General features: G+C 36.9%; 2 protein-coding genes across 2 annotated transcripts in view; both read right to left on the bottom strand.

Moving 5' to 3' along the window:
• Window positions 1-16,629, bottom strand: part of ahr1b (aryl hydrocarbon receptor 1b) — a 48,780-nt gene extending 32,151 nt beyond the window's left edge. The window contains exons 1-2 of the mRNA XM_067398576.1: window positions 15,894-16,629; window positions 13,996-14,183 (exon numbers count right to left, since the gene is read on the bottom strand). Of these exons, the coding sequence (XP_067254677.1) occupies window positions 13,996-14,183; window positions 15,894-15,934 (229 nt within the window). The 5' untranslated portion in view covers window positions 15,935-16,629. The remainder of the gene's footprint in view (window positions 1-13,995; window positions 14,184-15,893) is intronic.
• A 2,561-nt stretch (window positions 16,630-19,190) lies between these two features.
• The window catches only part of ahr2 (aryl hydrocarbon receptor 2), a 70,022-nt gene continuing 66,358 nt past the window's right edge, over window positions 19,191-22,854 (bottom strand). Inside the window, exon 11 of the mRNA XM_067395985.1 lies at window positions 19,191-22,852. Within this exon, the coding sequence (XP_067252086.1) occupies window positions 22,745-22,852 (108 nt within the window). The 3' untranslated portion in view covers window positions 19,191-22,744. The remainder of the gene's footprint in view (window positions 22,853-22,854) is intronic.

Raw genomic sequence — 22,854 nt, forward strand, 5'->3', positions numbered from 1 at the left:
CATGTGGAACAAATTTAAGGAACTATTTGACCTAAAGGATTTCTTTATTTGGTGGGAAAGTATATATGGGCTAGAGAATAGACAATATTACACATTAAAGAAACAGATGGAGAAAATAAAATGCATTATTAAACAAAACCCTGCCAACAGGATAAAATAGATTCTAAGTAGAATAAAACAGGAACTAATGAATAAATAAATAATATTAAAATAGATCATTTGACATGAGTTTTAAAAAAATGAAATACATTTTTTGACATTCTTTATGAAACAAACAAATAAATGAATAAATAAATAAATAAAGTGAAACAAATTTAAACAATAATTTGACCTAAAGGACTTCTTTGTTTGATGGAAAAGCTTAGAAATAGAGAATTTATGATTATTAAAAACAATATGCTTTCCTGTAGCTCAGTGGTTAGAGCATGGTACTAACAATGCCAAGGTCATGGGTTCGATCCCAGGGACTGCACATACTCAAAATGTACAAAATGTATAGTATAATGCAATGTAAGTCACTTTGGATAAACGTGTCTGCCAAATGCATAAATGTAAACAATAAATAGGTTTAAAGGTGCCGAAGAACATGTTTTTAAAAGATGTAATATAAGTCTAAGGTGTCCCCTGAATGTGTCTGTGAAGTTTCAGCTCAAAATACCCCATAGTTTTTTTTTTTTTAATCATTTTTTTAACTGCCTATTTTGGGGCATCATTATAAATGCACCGATTCAGGGTGTGCGGCCCCTTTAATTCTCGTGCTCCACGCCCCAAGAGCGCATGCTTGCCTTAAACAACATAAAAAAAGTTCAAACAGCTAATATAACCCTCAAAATGGATCTTTACAAAGTGTTCGTCATGCAGCATGTCTAATCGGGTAAGTACAGTATTTATTTGGATGTTTACATTTGATTCTGAATGAGTTTGATAGTGCTGTTATCCGGTTCCCAAACCACGTTTTGTCATGAAAACACACACAAGAACTGGAACGGGAAATGACGCGAAACAATGTGCGAAACGGGACTTGTTTATTTGAAAATGGACGCTGCAAGCTGTTTGCACAATGATCTGTTCTGAAAAATCCCGAAAAAGGAAAAAGAAACAAAGAATATGGGTTCAGAAGAATGGATCAGCACACGCGGGCAGCAGGGATTGTCTGTGCTTCCGGTGACCTCAACCCATGACTTGCTCTGTCATTGGCTATAGCTCGTCATGGCTATGGCTATTGGCTATGGCACGTCACAGCACGATTACAAACCTTTCTTGGCACGGAATTCTCAGCACTATTAGCTTGCTATTTGAACAAAGTAAACACAAGTTAATATTAGAAATATCCAATCATCCTCCATAATGCTGCCTTTATTTACATCTCATACCGTCTGTAAACTCTTGCATTAACAAGGCAATGACTAGTGCATTTGTATTACATCCCAAAGAGCGGCCATTATCAGCCCCACAGTGGAAAATGAAACCATATCTTGGGCCGGATATCATCATGGAATGGAACGTTTAAAGGATTAGTTCACTTTCAAATGAAAATTAGCCCAAGCTTCACTCATCCTCAAGCCATCCTAGGTGATTATGACTTTCTTCTTTCTGATGAACACAATCTGAGAAATATTAATAAATATCCTGACACATCTGAGCTTTAAAATGGCACTGAATGGGACCAACGAGTATGAGCTGAAGAAAGTGCTTCCATCCACATCACCCATCATAAAAGTACTCCACATGGCTCTGGGGGGTTAATAAAGGCCTTCTGAAGCGATGCGTTTGTGTAAAAAAAAATAAATAAAAAAATTCAAATTTAACAATTTATGAAGTAAAATATCTAGCTTCCGCCAGAACGCCTTCCATATTCAAGTTACGAAGAAAGTGTAAACTGGCATCACGTCAGTTACACTTTTTTCCATAAGTTGAATAGAGAAGACGTAGGATGTAGCGTAAGCTTTTTGAACTGCAAGAGTTTTACACTTTCTTTGTACGTTGAATACGGAAGGTGGTCTGGCTAATTTTCATTTGAAAGTGAACTAATACTTTAAGCAACGAGAACGGTTTGGCTTGACAATGTAAAATTTTACCAAGGGGCAACTGAAATGTCAATCAAATACTTGTACAGCTCTGGAAAAAAATTAAGAGACCACTTAACATTGATTTCTGAACTTGGAGTGGTCTCTTAATTTTTTCCAGAGCTGTAATTGGTCATTTTAAGGTACAAATACGTGTGACACAAAATACAATGTACAAATTTCAGAGTGAAAATGATTGACATTAGTCTGGATATCACCAGACCAAGCTTAATTTAAAATTGAACATTGGTCTGGGGAGTTTGCTATGTATTTCCTACTGCACAAGAGGCGTGATCAACAAGCATTAGTCACGAAATTGGATAGTCCTTCAACCAATCAGATCAACGATCCGGGTGACGTACTTTGCAGAGCGATGCGAAAACTCCAGACAGGTTTACCGTGTGTCTCAATCAGCTCCCTAGTTCAGTAGTCAGGGCACTGATCAGGGAATCAGCCACATTCACTTTCATGATATACTGATTCATGACCTAGGGAACTAGGGAGCTGATTGAGATGCAGGTTTAGTTTGTAGCATTGATCTGCGGTTTGCAGAAGCAGCAACGGCATCGAGCGATTTTTGCAGGTTGTGTAAAAAACCATGAAAGTGATCGGTATTTACACCCACTTGAGCAATTTGTTTGCTAACTAAAGAAGTCATTCAGCATCGTCGAGAGTTTAAAAGGCGACTCTGATACTGTTCTGGTTCAGTGTAAATGAACGCGGAATATAGCCGCCCCAAAACTACGTCATTGTCATAACCAGTCAGCTCAGGCGGTGCGAGATTCAAGAAGCAGGGAGACGAAACATATAGAGCAAATAATAAAAATATTGTCTACCATCAAGGGGCATTGAAGTAAGAGTCCTGTACTCACATCTTGAAGCAAACCACCAAAATAACAGCAGAGAATCATTGGGTGTCATTAATCGCTGTTTGTAATCTTCCTATGAAGAGACTGTCGGATCAACGCTCTGCTACATTTCTCTCAGATAAGGTAAATGCTTAACACAATCTGCTTCACTGTGATTGTGCATTGTTATTTTGGAGAGGCGGGTAGATCAGATAGAGTTTGAAAGCTGCTTGCCGTCGCTTCTCTATCGTCATCGTGTTATGCCCGCCAATAGCGAGCAAGGTGGATAAGTCTGTGATTGGTTCCCGCAAAAGTGTAAAAGCGCAGCAGAACTGAATGCACGGGTTTCCAGACTGAGTTGCCGAGCGAAATCAAATCGCCGGCAGATCAGGCTGGGTTTACCCAGACTAGATTGACATGCTCACACACATGCTGTTGTAATGCCATGATTACAACATAGTTGTTCTAATGTGAAGTAGTTTCTTTTAGCGATTTCATATTCAAACAGAAGTGCATGTGCTAGGAAGGATTGTTAGCGGTGAAAATGTCCTCTTACTCATTCAACAACAGACGTGCTGACTGGAAACAAAAACATTATTTTTTCCTCTAAGCTGCTCATAGAGCCCCACCCACATTTTCTCAGCCAAACTTCATCAGCTCTTTCTTTTTTTCTGACGTGAAGCAACCTCACCTCATTCGGCCAAAGGTTCAAAAGTTCACTGCTGCCAGACTGTTTTTGCAGGCCCCCTTTCGTTTCTGTCTTGCCCTCCCCTGTTCTCTCACTTTTTCAAAGGGATCTCGGCATGAATGTAAGTGGATTAGCTCTGGAGTTGTTCGACCAAAACACTTTCATCTGCTGCCGTTTGTTCATGGCTCGTTCATGTTTACAGAAGGTGCGAGAGAGAGAGAGAGACGAGGTGTCATGACTGCTATTAGAGATTGTAGATATGGAAAAAGAGTCTAACGGGTAGATACATATTTGGATGGATGGATAAGATAGATTACCAGGCAGACAGAAAAAGAGACATACACAGACAAATGGATGGATGGATGATAGGAGGCCACAGCCACCAGGGAATACCTTTTCCATGAAAGGGTGTACATGGTCTGCAACAATACTTAGGTAGGTGGTATGTGGCAAAGTAACATCCACATGGACCCAAGGTTTCCCAGCAGAACATTGCTCAAAGCATCACACTGTCTCTGCCGGCTTGCCTTCTTCCCATAGTGCATCCTGGTGCCATGTGTTCCCCAGGTAAGCGACGCACATGCACCCGGCCATCCATGTGATGTAAAAGTAAATGTAATTCATCAGACCAGGCCACCTTTTCCATTGCTCCGTGGTCCAGTTCTTTTGCTCACGTGCCCACTGTTGGTGCTTTCGGTGGTGAACAGGGGTCAGCATGGGCACCCTGACTGGTCTGCGACTATGCAGCCCCATACACAACAAACTGTGATTCACTGTGTATTCTGACACCTTTCTATCAGAATCAGCATAAACTTCTTGAGCAGTTTGAGCTACAGTAGTTTGTCTGTTGGATCGGACCACACGGGCCAGCCTTCGCTCCCCATGTGCATAAATGAGCCTTGGCTGCCCATGACCCTGTCACCGGTTCACCACTGTTCCTTCCTTAAACCACTTTTGATAGATACTGACCACTCCAGACCAGGAACACCCTACAATAGCTGCAGTTTTGGAGATGCTCTGACCCAGTCGTCTAGCCATCACAGATTGGTCCTTGTCAAACTCGCTTAAATCCTTATGGTGCGTTCACACCAGACGCGACTTGCACGAATAAATCGTGCTATTCACGCGTAGTTGGACGCTTGAACATTTTGAGTTTACTCGCTTCATTCGCACGCGAAATAGTTGTAAATTACAGCGAATAAGCTCAATTGGTCGGCTTTAGTTAGCTTGTAGTGTCAATATGTATATATATATATATATATAGCTCAAATTGAGTAAAGACCATTTTTTACAACTTGCCAGATTGTCCGACCTCCTCCCTCACTTTCTTTCAAGCAAGATCCTTTTTATTCCTGTTTCTATAAAAGTATGAAGATGTGCAGCGACGATGATTTTGTCCTCCATGTTGTTTCGGATTTCTGCTTCAGCTCGCTATGTCACGTCACTACTAGAGCAAGCTCCTGATTGGTTAACGCGGCGTGAATTTTTGCAAAAGTTCAGATTTTTCAACTTGCGATCTTTCGTGCGAATCGCGCCGCAGAATGTCTATTCATGTCTTTGCATTGACTTAACATGTAAACCACTTGCGCTTAACGCTTCATTCGCGTCTGGTGTGCACCATTACACCATTACATTTTTTTCTGCTTCTAACAAACTCATCAACTTTGAGGACAAAATGTTCACTTGCTGCCTAATATATCCCACCCACTAACAGGTGCCGTGATGAAGAGATAATCAGTGTTATTCACTTCACCTGTCAGTGCTCATAATGTTATGCCTGATCTGTGTATGTTAAACACTGTGGTATCAAATTTTCACATGTTTTAATTTGTTACACTGTTTACTTAAGTTTAAGCTATGCTATAATATTTTCTTCAATTATTTCGATCTTATAATTTTATATAATAACATATATTCTAGGCTACATATATTCCAAGCTTTGACAATATTGTTTTGTTTACATTCATGCCAATAAAGCAATTTTTAATTGAATAGATAGATAGACAGACAGACAGCAGACAGGCACACTGATAGACAAAAAATTAAATGTACTTAAAATACAAAATATATCTTTTTCCCCCCAGTGCATTTACTCGCACAGATCATACTCTCTGCCTGAACTATGGTCACTGAGTTCAGTTAAGTCTTTCAAATCCAATTTAAAAGGCAAATGAGCATCTCATCTTACCTCTTAACACCAGCATGTCAATTAGGCTATTCTGAGTCCTAAGAGAGGTTAAACTCCACCATCTCTGCACAAAAGCCAGCTTTGTTTGCTGTTCTTTGTGCAGTTCACCCTTTTAGTAGCTTAAGGCCCCAACGGGTCAATGCAAGTGTGTTTTGGTGAACAGTAGAGCATTTCCTGACACACACACACACTAATCCAAGATAAAGACCCACCTAAAAAGGCACTGAATCAGACCATCACTGTGAAAGGAAATGGCCACACTTTCTTGAACTGAAGAGAGTCTGTCTAATTTGTCTCTCACTGTGGAGGAAAGTCTTGCTATTGTATGAATGGGGCGCCTAGCAACCGGCGACAGGGGAAATACAATAGAACAAAGAGGAAAAAGTGTGCCAATTCAGTCAATTCATGAGAGGAAAAAAAGGAGAGCTTTTGGTATGATTGCACAAGACCTTATAAATAACAGATTAAGACTACAGAAATTCCCCTCATGACAAACAATGAAACAAACAAACAAAATCTTGCTCTAAGATCATCTGAATAGGCCGTCAAAACAATCGCTGAAGTCACTGAAGACTAATTAGCAGCGTAACCACCACATAAGGGATTTAAGCAGCTATATGAAAGAAAAAAACTCTATTATAATGAAATTACTTTTTTAAATGTCTGTTTATGTAATGTGTACATATCAGATTTAAATTAGATTTACGCATTTGGCAGATGCTTTTATCCAAAGCGACTTACATTATACTATACATTTGTATCTATGTGCAATCCCTGGGATCAAACCCATGACCTTGGCATTGCTAGTGCCATGCTCTAACCACTGAGCTACAGGGAAGCCATAAATTAGATTATAAATTATTTAATGCAGTTAATTCATAAATTCTATAATTAATTCATATATATAATTAAAAACATTAATATTAATAAACAACAATAATATAACATTAATATGTTAATTATTATATTATTTTAATTTAAATTATCATTATTATTAATGAATTTTAATTATATATTTAAATTACAATAACATATATACAAATGTGAGTTTAATTTTAATTAATTAAAATTAATTTTAATAAAAAAAAATATATTTTTTTTAATTTTATATTTTGTTATTATTATTATTATTATTTTATTTAAATTAGTTGTTTTTGTCCCCCATGTCCTAGCTGAAATGTATTTGGAATATCTGATTTTTCTTTTTTGGAAAAATCAGGTTGTCATGACATGGTCAACAAAATGTCACTGCAAGTGACGTTCGGATGTTACTGTTATATCATATTATGGATTTTCTTGTATATTGGGAGGTAGGGAAAAGTGTGACAATCTGCTGTAAAAGCAGTGACAACTACTCAAAAAGTGATCTTTGAACCCGAGACAACAATTCCATATTTAAAAAAGCTCATTTTAAAATATGGCTACTATTCTGGATATAAAGTGAATATGGATAAAACTGAGGCAATAGATGTTAATGGTCAAATTTCAAAACAAATCAAAATTAAAAGCGGGTTTAAATGGCCCGAGAATGGGTTCAAATATTTGGGCATCTTTATTCCCTCATCTTTGAACCAACTATACAACACAAACTATAAAAAAGTGATTAAAAATATTAGTGAAGATATAAATCGTTGGTCAGCTCTTCCTCTCTCTCTGATTGGCCGTGTTGAGTCTATTCGTATGAATGTCCTGCCAAGATTACTCTATTTGTTTCAGATGTTACCTATTGAAGTGCCAAAATTGACCTTTGATTTGTTGAATAAAATGGTGTCTAAATTTATTTGGCAAGGAAAACGGCCAAGAATAAGATTTAAAATATTACAGTCACCAAAAACAAGTGGTGGACTGGGACTCCCAAACTTTAAGTTTTACTTTTGGGCAGCTCAGTTGAGGCCCTTAATTTCATGGATGATTGAAGATACACATACTCGTTGGGTCAATATCGAAAATAGCCTCTGTTCCATGCCCCTAAAAATTTTACCCTTTTCCAGTGTTTCTTTAAAAAATGGCTCCATGGGTGAATGGTCTAAAGTCACTTTAAAAATTTGGAGAACTATACAAACTTCATTTAGTTTGTCTAAAAAAATTTCATCAGCAGCTAGAATTGGTTATCTCAATGACTTTGCACCATCCCGTACAGGTTTCAAAAAGTGGTCTCAATATGGACTTAATTATCTTCACCAATTATTTCACAATGACACACTTAAATCATTTGACCAGATTAGAAAAGAATTTACACTCCCAAGATCTGAATTTTTTAGATACTTACAACTGAGACATTTTCTCACAACACATAAAGATCTAGAAATTGTGAAAAAAACATCTCCAGTTGAATTGTTTTTTAAAGAAATACAAAGTGGACATGCGGTCAAAAAATAATTTCTAAAATATATCTGTTATTTCTATCTAAGAACCCAAAAAATGAACGAAATAGTTCCTCTCGAAACTTGGGAAGTAGTTTGCAGAGAGGCACACCTTGTGACCAACTCTAATATCTGGAGGGAATCCAAATGGAAGATAATAACCAGATTTTTTCGAACTCCACAGATAATTGCAAAATGGAATCCTTCTTACCTAGACAAATGCTGGAGAAACTGTGGTCAGCATGTTGGCAACCACACCCATATCTTGTGGTCATGTTCAAAATTAAGAAATTATTGGAAAGATATATTTGACGCCCTTAAAGAAATCTTCCATTTTGAAATCCCCGAAGACCCTACAATTGCCCTTCTAGGTGTTCGTCCAGAGGGCTTTGAGGGTAGAGCTAAAATATATTTACTACAAATTCTTTTTGCTGCAGCCCTCAAATGTATTACATGCAGATGGTTAAAACCTGACCCCCCATCATACAATACCTGGATTCAGAAAATACGGGAGTTGTACGAAATGGAACAAATTACATATTCATTACGACTTCAGAAAGCTAATTTCTTAAAGAGATGGGCTCCTGTAATGCCTTTGATACTCCAGTGATCTTATGTTATATGATTACATCCTTCATGTGTTGTGTTGTCCTCTGCCTTCCCCTATTTTTTTTTAAACCCTTCCTACCCCTGTACTAGGTGTATTTGTTTTCACTTTTTGGATAATGTGTCTGATGTAATTAAAATGTAATAATTGTCAAGGCTGTTGGAATGTGATGGACTGACATGTTAAAAACCAATATTTTACTGTATCGTATGCTTTTTTTGTGTGGTTCAAAATAAAAATATAAGTTCAAAAAAAAAAAAAGTGATCTTTGCAGAAGACGTTTCATGGAAAATGTGATCAGAGGTCAGTTTTGGCAGGGTTGCTAATGATTAGATCTTGTAAAGCAGGATACTAATTGTGCTAATACACTGGCCAGACTGGAAAAATGTTTACGCTTAGCAGGGATTTCTGTCTTACTCCAAAACATCCTTTTTACTCCGGATGATTACTTTACTAAGAAAGAGTGGGAAAACTGTTAAAGGTTCTCTAAGTGATCCTGGGTGGATGTAACTTCCTGTTGACATTCAAAGTGTTGTCAAACAAAACATAGGCTAGCTAGACCCTCCCTCCCCCTCCCCTCCGTGCTTCCTGAAACAGTCATGAACACGCATTTAAAATCATTCTTGTCGGTTATTGGCTGGAGCATGTTTATTATGTTTAGTGGTCCAGGCTGCACCAGTTTGTTTTTATTGCCGTTTTCGGAGCTTGTGGCGACTACAGAGACCACGTTTTTTTACAGTGTGTTCAGGGGACAGGCAGCTATCTGATAGTGAGAAGATGTTTGCTGTATGTGACAAAAAATGTTTTGGCCTAAAAATGCGTGACATCACTTAGAGCACCTTTAATCAGTCAGTGAGACTATTTACAATGTTTCATATTAATTAAGTTCAAGTTCAAAGTACTTTATTGTCATTCCAACCATCCAACAAATAGTGTATTTACTTTATAGACAGAGGATGCAAAATGCACTTCAATGATATAAAAGTTGTTTTAAATTTTAAATAATAATATATTTAATAATAATTATTATTATTATCATTATTCAAAAACAAAAACAAAACAAAAAATGCCTAACAGTGTTCAAATGAAACAAAACAAAAAATGCCTGCCAGTGTTCAAACAAAACAGAACAAAACAAAATAAAAGAAATGCCTGCCAGTGTTCAAACAAAACAAAACAAAAGAAATGCCTGCCAGTGCTCAAACAAAACCAGTGTTCAAACAAAACAAAACAAAACAAAACAAAACAAAACAAAAGAAAGAAATGCCTGACAGTGTTCAAACAAAACCAGTGTTCAAACAAAACAAAACAAAACAAAACAAAACAAAACAAAACAAAGAAATGCCTGACAGTGTTCAAACAAAACAAAACAAAACAAAGAAATGCCTGCCAGTGTTCAAACAAAACAAAACAAAACAAATGCCTGCCAGTGTTCAAACAAAACAAAAAGAAATGCCTGCAGTGTTCAAAAAAAAAAAAAAAAACACAACAAAGAAATGTATGCCAATGTCCTTTGCCAAATTTAACTGTATGATCATGGCCATGCAATCACAACAATGAGCTATTGTGTAAACAAAAAAGCTTTATGACTGAAATAAAGTTTATGACTGAAAAATCTTGATCTTGGATGACCAGAGCTAGGGAAACCAAAACTAAATTATACTGAAAAACTGTGCCCACAAAAACCATAGACATAAATGTGGTAATCCCTTTAATACACTTACAATCACAGTGTTATTTACATCTATGTGTATTTTAAGCCAAAGATTAAACAACACAACTCTGTTATTGCGACATTGAACTAAACAAACCACTGGCTTCTGATTCTGTGAGAATGTCTAATGACACAATGTATTATTCTAATCGGTGCTCAACTAATGAATGCTGGCAAGACATCTACGAGGCAATAAAACGAGGGAATAAATTAATGTTTTTATTTGCGTGTTTAATAAATGTTATAACCATAAGCTTTCCATAAATCACTAAAGACCTGCCAAGATGGAAAATTCACAATCCACTATCCATCATGCTGTAATTAATGCCTCGCTCACTCATCTCCTTTGCTTTCATATGAGTCAGACTTCCCATGACACAGCCCTTCTGAGACAGACCAGACAGAGGCACCTTTTTGGGGGTCTTTTTATGCTCTTCAACATGACCAAAATCATACCAATTTTGCATGCAAAACTCAGTGAACCCATTAGATTGATGTGCATATGTTACTGTATGCTAGCCTTGCATGCTAAATTAATTCACAAATGAACCAAAACTGGAGGTATATGTAACATCCTGCTAGCTAAATCACACACGATGCATGTCACATTTCTTTTCCCAGAATTCCTCTGGAATTAAAAATAGGATTATTAAAAATACAGACAAAAATGCTAAGAACCTTGGATGAGGAGAGATAAAGAAATACACAGAGAGAGATGGGGTAAAAAACAAAAAACATTTTTCAGTGGCTAAAGTTGATCAAAATGAAGAGCTCCTCTGGTGCCATCTGGTTCTCAATCCTAATTCGTTGGTATCCGGCATACAAAGATTAAGGATTGCCCTGCGATAACCTGGCAATACAAATACAAAATGGGGAATATCTTCTAGGTGGAAATCGGAAATCCCAGTGTGGCCTCAGAATAAAGCTTTCATTGGGAAATTCTATCTTTAATCATTTTTTTAAATGTGTAATCAATTAGAAATTGCCAGAATTAACGAGGGCCACAGAAGTATTTTTCTTTCTTTCTTTCTCTTTCTTTCTTTCTTTCTTTCTTTCTTTCTTTCTTTCTTTCTTTCTTTCTTTCTTTCTTTCTTTCTTTCTTTCTTTCTTTCTTTCTTTCTTTCTTTCTTTCTTTCTTTCCAGAACGATAAATGTTGGTCACAAAAGTTTCCACTTTCAACAACATTTTGTGTCGGAAACTCCCCATCCCCAAACATAAAAAAAAAAAAAGGTCCTAAGCATAACTATTCCTAATGCATGAGACCAATTCAGTGCACGTGAAGACCGTAAAAGAGAGAATTAAAGATATATATAGTAGACTCCAACATTTAGCTCCATTTCCCAATTCTTACAGACATTTTACAAACAAAGCTTAAATCTAATATTCACACGTCAGATAGCATTTGCTCTGTTTACTCATAACAAATAATGTTTTATTTATGCATAACAAATTATGTTTTGTTTCTCTGAAGGATAGAAGAGAGAAGGGGAATGTTACTGCTGGTTCCATGACCCGGAGTTGAAGAATATAAATAGAGACAGAAAGAGAGAGAAAAAACAACACTAAGATGTGCACTAAGAAGATGACGTCTAATTGGGGTCTTGTTTTAGTCGCCGTCTCTCCAATAACACAGAAAGCTTCCTGAGGCATTATAAGTGCTGCAAACACTGACCTACATTCAGTCATAAAGTCCCTCCCTCCCAGAGGAGGCCTTCAGAAAGCATTTATGCTGATCCAGAGTCAGCATATATCGGACTATTCCACAAAAAGGTTTCATTTCTCAGTGATATTGTACATGCTTGTAACGACAGGTAACAAGTATCATCAAATAGGCCGAAGCACTGTGAAGAAACAAAATTTAACAACTTGCTCTGCTTCTAAAACAACTTTCTTTTTATGGTGACATCACCAAGTCCTCCCTTCCAACTTCCTGTCATATAGAGACCTTATTTCACAATCCAGTCAGTTCCCGATGAATAAAATCAAGTCTAACATTTGTTTCACATGGGAATTAGAAAATATTTTACCATAAAAAAGCTCTGAAGCAGTTTTCAATTATGTATTTTAAATAATATAGTGCTTGATTATTTTGAGACATCGAACTTCTGTTGGATAGCATTAATTATGCTTGAAAGTAAATTGAATGACTATTCATAATAATTATCCCTGCAATAACATCAACAGCATCGTCACTGATGTCACAACAACTGTAATTGTCAGTGACATCATTGAACAATTAGTCATTGTTATAAAGCAACATCACAAGATGATTCATAAGCGCAGCTACATGCACATAATTCATCTAGATCACTAAATCAGTCGTTAACGTTCACCTGAACAGCCATTTTAAACTCCACTTCCTTAAATAAACACACCCCTCCATTTTATAAATTCTTTAAGCTCGTTATGTTTAATTATTCATGCCTCAGAGGAGGCCCGTTCCCGCAGTGCAGTGCAGCACGTCCAAGCTTCATTCGAGAGTCACAGAGACAATGACATTTTTTTTTCCAATAACACAGCAGTTATAGACTCAAATTTCAAAGTTTCTTATTTGTTGTCTGAATGGAAAGAAAGAGTTATCTGTGCGCTGCAGAACTCACATGATCCACCGGCGTAACCGTGTGTATGTATTACGACGTTCCCTTCATAAGCTGGAAGGAAAGGATGAATGGACAAACCAGACAACATCAGCTTCGACCAAAAACGTTGTGTGCGAATTCAGAAAACAAACGTTAAAGTGCTTCTCAAACCCCAAAACCAAACAAATTAAACTGCTGAGCGAGACGGAGCATCGCAAATGGGACACTAACAAGCAAAATAACAAATCAAATCAGTTTAGGTATATATGGGAACAGAAATATTTATGGGAAAAAGACGAAACAAACAAACAGAACAAAAACAATATGTTTGTCTGTTCATCTATCTACCTAAATATCTGCTTGTTCGTTTACCTGTTTGTGTATGTTTATCGGTCTATTTATTATTTATTATTATCTACTTATTATTCTATTTATTTATTAATCCATATATTTATTTGTTTGTTTATCTATTTGTTCATCTGTCTGCCCATTTGTCTGTCTTTCTATCTTTTCATTATATTATATCTATATATCTATCTATCTATCTATCTATCTATCTATCTATCTATCTATCTATCTATCTATCTATCTATCTATCTATCTATCTATCTATCTATCTATCTATCTATCTATCTATCTATCTATCTATCTATCTATCTATCTATCTATCTAATTTTAGTTGTTTAGGAATCCAGTAAGTGTACAACTTGACAATCTATAATGAATTAAGCCATTTTAAGTTGTTTTTATTTTCATTTGTCCTCAGCATATCTCAATATCTTATGATCTTTTCCACCATGTCTAAACAACAAACTGTTATGCCTGACCCTTCATTACGGCAACACACAGCGCTACAACAATCCTGTTAGTCTCAGCAACACTCATCCACCCATTTCTCGTCCAATAAACACACAAAGTCATCAAGCTCCACGTGAACTCACCAGAGAAGAAGTTTTTAGCACGCAGGTAACTGACACTCAGACGCAGGATGGAGAGTTTGTCCAGGCTGCTCGTGACCTCCTCTGGAAAGGGAAGGAGACTGGCCAGCCGGTCCAATTCGGAGTTTAACCGATCTCGATGGCGTTTGGACGGGTTCGACTTCACCCCTTCAGTTGGGGGCTGCTTCACCCTGAGTACGAGAGCACAAGAACTGACTCTTAAAATCACATTCAGCAGTGTTTTTTCGTGAACCAAAAAAGGGTTGCAGGTCTGTTTGGACAGAATCACGGATAGTATGAAAATACTGAAAGCACATTCAGAGTGACCCATGGATTTGCACAAGCTGTTTTTACTTAATTTACTCAATTGTAAAATTTCCTACTCTGCCTGTCATGTTTAATAATTTTGCATATTGTTGGGTCTGTGCTGTTCTCCTTATACTAATACATTTTAGAATTTGATTTTAAGGAAATGTGTGTGTACCTTTGTACGAATAAACACATTTGGGTCACCACCCCAACGTAAAAGCCCTACACACACACACACACACACACACTCACACACAGCTGTTATGAAACATAATTTGTCTGTTACTGTAAATATGATGAATGGTATTAGTTTAAAGATATAAATACACAAAAAGGGAAAATTCTGATTGGCTAATTGAAATAGTATATAAAATATAATGAAAATATTTTTTACATATTAAGTGTAATTTGAAAATATAGGCTATTATTTAAAAGTATAAAATAAGCTCTGGTTTATGGTTTATGTAACATGTTATACAAGATAATGATACCTGTTTGGTTTACACTTTAGCAATTAAGTGATTTTAAAATAATAAAAGGTGGCAGAATTATATATAGGGAAATTAAGTTGTTTTATTACGATTATTATGTTCTAATAAAAATGTGACAATTATACACACTATAGTCCTCACTGCATTAACTAAATTTTAATATATATATATGTGTGAAGACTTCAGATGCAAAAGCCTCTCATCTGAAATTTTCTTCTAACTTAAGCATTTTTATCAAGCTCCTATGTTTAGGTTCAGTAATTCCACTTTAATGGCAATTAATAGGTCATTTTCATTGGCATTAAAGTGAGATAACTGAAAATATACATACGAGCTTGATAAAAAATATTCATTTTAGAAGAAAATTTCAGACGGCACTTAGAGGCTTTTGCATCTAAAGTTTATATATATATATATATATATATATATATATATATATATATATATATATATATATATATATACACACACACACACACACATACACATAAGCATAATATATTTGTGTTCAGTGCTCATGTTTACAACAGAATTTTAATGCTTTAATTTTTCGCAATTTAATGTATTTGAATTTTTTTGTACACGATAGTTTCTTTTAATCAAAAATGAAAAAGAAAAGGACAAAACACCTTATTTGACTAAATTTGAGCAAGAGTGCATGGAAACTGTAATGTAATAACATTACGCATACATTAAACATATAGCAGCACGGGTTGTAATACTCGAGCGATGCTTTGATGATCTTACATATAATAATAGCCTAACAGTAAATATAAATATTTACTTCTAGATGCGCCTAGAGAGGAGATCACACATACGATGTGGTTCAGATGTACATTACTAGGCTATACTGTAATGAGTTTTTGAGTCAGAAATACCAAGAAAAACTTCAACAACATAAATTGTCAATGAAAAATGAATAACATCTCGCTTGAATATTTGTTTGTATGATCTCATTTTGGACTATACAGGAGTTCAGTGTTCATCACAGGAGTTCATCACACACACACACACACACACACACACACACACACACACACACACACACACACACACACACACACACACACACACACACACACATTTATTTACATCACTTACGTTCTTTGCACTGGTTTTCTTCTTTTTCGTCCTGCATACATGTTTAAGGCGTCAGTATAATCCAACTCTTCGGGTCCAATGAATTCAACCCAATTTCTAACAGATAAAATCCAGAAGACCCCCTCTTTCTACTTAAACAAAAAACTTTAAATAAGAAAAAACAGATTTCTTGTACAGGTCACGGGTGTTAAAATTCAAAAATCCGAAATATTATAATAAATAAGTTGTGATATTTTATAAATTGCGCAAAAGGCACCCTGAATCCCTACTGCTACAACATGACCAAACTGCATTTAATATCAGTCTTATAAACTTTAAACGCCAAAACAGAGATGCAAAAAGTGTAATTCCTCTTCAAAAATATTTCAGCGTTCATAAGAGGAGTGACAGCAGGTCCTCGTTATCATATTCTTCATCCTCAGTGCTGCTGAGTTTGTATAAACAGCCTTTCAAAGTCATTTGCCTGGTTAAAATAATGCGTTATAATCTATATTTACACAGGACGGGCAAAATAAACCAAATCCAGAATCATAATTTGTTCCAGCTTCGTGTCTAATTCATTTTTGGCCGAGCTGCTCCACTAAGTCCCTCAACTGCGCGCCCCCGACACCAGCTTGCAGGGGCACGCGCATTTGGTTGACCAGGCAACCGGAACAGATTTGCGCAGGAGCGCGCGCAGAGCATCAGAGGCCACAGCAAGGCAAAGGGGAAAAATCTCCTAGGATACATGACGTCAGACTTTACATCTCATGTGATTGGTCAACGGAGTTAAAAATTACGATTTCTTGCTTATAAATATTAATAAAGAAGCGTGAAGCGTGACCATAAACGTAACAGACGTTGGTAGGTAGGCGCAACGAATCATACTATGGGGAAGAATTTGTTAATTAACATAAATGAGATTACAAGGTTACCAAGAAACGCTGGCGAGGCTGATTAATATTAATTAGAATCCTGGACACTTCTGGCCAATCAGGGGAGAGCAGCAGGATTTGTTGTAGCAATTACATTATCTTGAAAATCCCTGATATTAAATACAATAATCATTTGATATAAATAAATATTTTAAGTAGGCTAAAATAAATGTCTTTGTATTTTTAAAATGTTAGGCTACTAAAAAGGATTTAATAATGATGATGATGATGATGATGATAGACCTACAAAAGACAAACAAACAAAAAAACTGGCATGTCACAACATAAATAATTTGATAATTATAATAATTCGTCATTTATTGACTATAATGACGGTATTATATAATAGGCCTACTTGTTTATGGACCACAGCAAATCCAATCTAGTGCATGCAAGCTACTGACTCTGTCACATTGCACACATCTGTTTTATAGCTACGCGTGCATTTAAATTGCAGTAATGAATAAAATATGATTCAAAAGTCATTGTATGTCTCCCCAATTTTGTTCTAGGACACCCTATTACGGTGACGTACCTCGTAGTTACTTCTTTGTTGTTTTGCCAACTGGGTCACCGTGATTTTGCCAAATTACGAAATAAAACACTAGTGCTAACCCTACGCATAACTTATCCCTAAAATCAGAGATGAATGATAGGTGAATAAGAATGGTGCAGAACCCCCTTACCCTTGCTGTAAGACTAAACTTGACATAAACTGTAAACTTGTCCCTCAAATCTGATTGGTTGACTGGAATGAAGTTCCATGATCAACACAGATGTTGATCCAGGAAAATGTACTTGGTGAAATCACGTTCACCATACAGGTCTACCGCTGAAATAGTAGGCCTATACTGGCACACATTCAAAATATATACATTAGCGCCCCCATGTGGTAAACACACGTGAACTACATCCACCTGTCTACTCTGGTCTACAGCCAAAATGTTGCTGAAATAAATGTAGTCAAACTTTACTAATTCTGGGTCACTGAGAAAGAAAAAAGATGCTTAAAATTGTTGATTGTTGACTCTAGTTTTCAAGATATGCTATCAATTCACAAGGCAGTCGAAGAAAACCTGCATAAACACAACAGACCGGAATGCATGAAGCTACAGCGACAATGGAGGCCTACACCGATCAGGCATAACATTATGACCACCTTCCTAAAATTGTGTTGGTCCCCCTTTTGCTGCCAAAACAGCCCAGACGCATCTAGGCATGGACTCCACTAGACCCCTGAAAGTGTGCTGTGGTATCTGTCACCAAGATGTTAGCCGAAGATCCTTTAAGACCTGTAAGTTGCGAGGTGGGACCTCCATGGATCAGACTTGTTTGTTCAGCACATTCCACAGATGCTCAATTGGATTGAGAACTGGGGAATTTGGAGGCCAAGTCAACACCTCAAACTTGTTGTTGTGCTCTTCAAACCATTCTTGAACCATTTTTGCTTTGTGGCAGGGCACATTATCCTGCTGAAAGAGGCCACAGCCACCAGGGAATACCATGAAAGGGAGTACATGGTCTGCAACAATGCTTAGGTAGGTGGTACGTGTCAAAGTAACATCCACATCAATGGCAGGACCCAAGGTTTCCCAGCAGAACATTGTCCAAAGCATCACACTGCCTCCGTCGGCTTGCACTCAGCCATCCAAGTGATTTAAAAGAAATTGTGATTTATCAGACCAGGCCACCTTCTTCCATTACTCCGTGGTCCAGTTCTTATGCTCACATGCCGTTGGCGCTTTTGGTGGTGGACAGGGGTCAGCATGGGCACCCTGACTGGTCTTCAGCTATGCAGTCCCATATACAACAAACTGTGATTCACTGTGTATTCTGACACCTTTCTATCAGAACCAGCATTAACTTCTTTAACTTCAGCTTGAGCTACAGTAGTTCGTCTGTTGTATCGGACCACACGGGCCAGCCCTCCCTCCCCAAGTGCATCAATGAGGCTTGGCCGCCCATGACCCTGTCGCTGGTTCACCACTGTTCCTTCCTTTGACCACTTTTGATATATACTGACCACTGCAGACTGGGAACACCGGTCTGTTCATGTAGTAAACACAGTGTAGCGCTTCCAGGTTCTACATCAGAACGCCAACTCCGTATTGGCCGACGCTGTTTATGTGAGCAGCACCATGCATATGCATGTGATGCTGATGCAGGAGCTGGAATAACGCTATCGGAGTCTATCGGAGACCAGAAAGCTCACGGATTTCATCAAAAATGTGTGAATTTGTATTCCGAATATGAACGACAGTCTTACGGGCAAGTTGAAAAACATGGGGTGATGCGAATTATTCACTTTCTGCATCCGCCGCTGAAAGAGACATGTAATGAAATGACCAGCTAAAGCCATTGAGTCATCAACCTCCTTTTAATATTATAAAGATATCAATAATGAGATTCACAACAAAAAAATAATCAATTGATAATACAAATACAAAACAAACAAAAGCTATATTATATATATATATATATATATATAATATAGAAGTGTGTGTATAACTTTTATTTGTGGGACATCCATTTGCGTATAGATTTTACAGTTGTGCGGAACAATGTACAAAATAATATGGTAGCCTACATGTAAAAGCATTTACAATGCTGGGTGCACAAGCACAAGAAAAGAAAAAAACATACAATGATACAACAAATAAACAAAGATACTGCATTTAAAGAGAGGCCTCACAAACACGGCATTATGCAAGAACCGGGCATCTGAAGTGTTAAGTGCTATTGTTTCTTCCTAAAGGATTCGTAGTTTAGTGGTGAAGGGGAGGACGTCCTAACAAGGGCATGTATGAATGATTTTTTGGCACTGGGGGAGTTCAATGCAGAGGTCGATTATTGGAGTTTTATCCACTAAAGCGGTTTTATTTAATGGCACTTTGCAGGCATAGCAAATAAAACGGTAATTTTCTGGACCTCTAAACCGTGTTTAGTCACAAATTAATTAATATAATCACTAATATTTATGCACCTTACTGCGGTTATAAATATGAAACTGTCTAATACAGTTTCCTAAGCAGTTGGACAGGTTTCAAGAGACAAGTTATCTGTCTATCATCATTGAAAGCCAAATGTCAGTTTAAAAAATATCAGATTTTTAACACAGTGGTTGTCAACTGGTGGGTCGCAGGTCTGTTTTGAATGGGAAAATATGACCCAAACACCACAATGTGTTTTAAACAGTGAACAACTGCAGAAATTGATATTGTTTGAAATTGAATATTAAATTAGCATCGTTATAAAACCCTATTTAGGACATTTAAACAAAAATTAGAATTAAAAATGTGTTTTCAATTTCACACAAGTGTGAAAAAATTTAATTGTAAAGTAACCTTTTGGACATACATTACATACTTCCAATGAATAAAATGGCATCTCTGCCACAACGCTATCAAACATTTGATTGAAATGACATTTATATAATAAACGCCACTGTCTTGAAGCAAAACCTTTTGAGAACCACTGATTTAATATACATCACTGTGGACGGAGCTTTATTGCGTCGTGCTTGGTTAGAACATGGCGTGAAAGACAGTTTTAAAGCAGGAAAATCAGAGCCAAACACTTTTATTTGTGCGTAATCAATCTGTCAACTTTATAAACTGATAAAAGGATAAATCATCCAACTGATCATGCATCAATTAAGCAAACATTTAGCGATTTACTAACCTCCTCTCTTAACCAGCAGACAATAAAATACAGAACGCTCTTACATCACATCAAAGCCAACTCCTTTAGCTTTCAGTACAAACAAAACAAAAAGCGCGAAAAAGTCACTAATCTCAGAAAACGAAGGCTGTTTTAAGGCACTTAAGAAGACAAATGGGGAGAGTGTGTGTCCTGTAACTTTTGAACTGTGAGGCTATGTACAACACTCAGCAAACTAGCATAATCGATTCCGTCCATGCTAACAACAAACAGCTGTTAAAAACTTTGCTTCTCAGATTCAATTATAGCTGCCATTTCAATTCCTCTCTCCTCTGCAAACCACGATCATTTCATTCAAAGAGAGCGAAAACGGGAGGGAATAAGTGAAATATCCTTTGGGGAGAAAGAAATTAAGGCAAGTGTTCCCATTTCAGATGATGAAAGGAAAAGGCTTCGGGTGCATGAGTTTGTGGTTGTACATACAGTATGTGCCGTTACCATCACACCAAACTTTATGTTCTTACTGCAGGGAGAAAGAACAACTCTCACAAGCAACAGCAGTCTAAAACACAAGTTTCTACAAGAAAATTAAGGTAAAAAGCCTTTTCTAAAAGTAGGTAGCGATCTTTTTTTATATACAATAAAACCAATCAGTCATATTTCTGCAGCTACGAGAAATCTCATACAAATATGTTTTGGTATATTTACACATTCAAAATGCTGATACAGTTGAATCAAATGGCTTTAAATTATAAAAAAAAGGCACAAAGGGGCCTACATACTTTGGGCCTCATTCATGAAACACTAGCAGAACACATTTCTGTGTAAATTGCATTCAATTCTATGGTTTTACGATCGATTAACAGAAATGTTCTTGAGAACATTCCCTACATTGTGCTTGGTCTGAACTTTTTGGCTGCTGCTGTATTTCCTGATTGACCAAGGACGATACCATTGTCGAGTAAAGAAGTTTTACTGTGGCCATACAAATTAATCAAATCTTCTTTGGACTAACATTTATTATATTTTGGGATCTTTCTTGATGACTAGTCTGTGATGTCTTCTCAAAACTCTCTTTTTCTGTCACTACATTTTACATTTCCTCCGGAGGCAGGATACGCTGGCTGTTGTGATTCTCATGGCACGCAACACGGTATAAGAATTCCTATAATTCTTCCATATAAGAGAATAGAAAGCAAGAGTGTAATCAGCAAATTAAAAGTGGACAAAAATGGCTCAATGGCATTTCCATAATTTCGAGTATATGCATACAAAAGTACAAAAGACAATAACAAAAAAATGAACAAATAAATGATAAGCAATAACATTCAGATATTGTTGTAATACACATGAAACATATGGTTAAGGCAACCATAATTGGGTGGCAAGAGCAGACTGTACTGTTTCATTTTTACTCCTTGAATGGAAAAAAAAGTGTTGTGTAGCAGAAAAAGGGATGTATTTCCTGGGACTATACATTTTGTTTTTTAAAACCCAAATTTGCCTTTAGCAACTTTACAACTCATAGTTGTTTTCCATAAAGAAGGTCAAGCTTCAGGGAAGTTCTGGGACAATTTTGCAGTGAACAAATCAGTCCAATGATGCCACAGAGGTCATTAGTAGAGTATTCATTTCTCTAGACAAAATTATGTCTTAAAAGTGGGGTAAAGGTGGTCAATTCCACCTTCTTAAGTGCATAGGTGGCAAAGTAAAAGGGCCTGGCTGAGGGCATTGCACTCTCTAATGAGATAGACTTCCCTTTTTGCCCACTAAATAGCATCTTGTGTGCACCTTGAATTTATTTCTCAGAATCTCATCCCCGTAATTCCTCTGTTCCTTCTGCATACTTCATAAATGAACTCTAGGCTTCCTTGCACACACATATACACAAACAAACACTTGCTCACACACCTCTCCTTGCCATTACACTCTCTATCTCACTCTTTTTTTTTTTCTAGCAGGAATGGCGAAACAAAACAAGATCCATCAGGGACAAAAGGATGTGCTTTAAAAAATAAATATGCACTTTCTGTCACTGCTTATTTCTCATCAGAGAGGTGTATAAGTGAATAAGTAGATACGTGTGAAAAAATGTGTGGTAAAAATTGCTTTTAAAGTTTAGTAATGTCTCGTAGGTTTTCAGCCAAGAGTGTCATCAGAAGCGGATGCATCTCACTTGAGGGACAAACAAGTTGCTGTATTTCTGCGTGCATTTTTTCCTAGAAACAGGTACTGCACTGTTGATGTGTCATTCGCTGCATTGGGTGGGATCTACCACTAATAGTCACAGCAATTGCTTTGGTTGTTCTCTGAAAAGTAGATGGTTCCGTTGGTCAGGGAGGGGAAGAGGAACATTCCTTTCTCCTCAAGTGGACGGTCTGGGATCT

This window comes from Chanodichthys erythropterus, chromosome 10 (genome assembly GCF_024489055.1).
Source record: "Chanodichthys erythropterus isolate Z2021 chromosome 10, ASM2448905v1, whole genome shotgun sequence".
NCBI classification, from domain to species: domain Eukaryota; kingdom Metazoa; phylum Chordata; class Actinopteri; order Cypriniformes; family Xenocyprididae; genus Chanodichthys; species Chanodichthys erythropterus.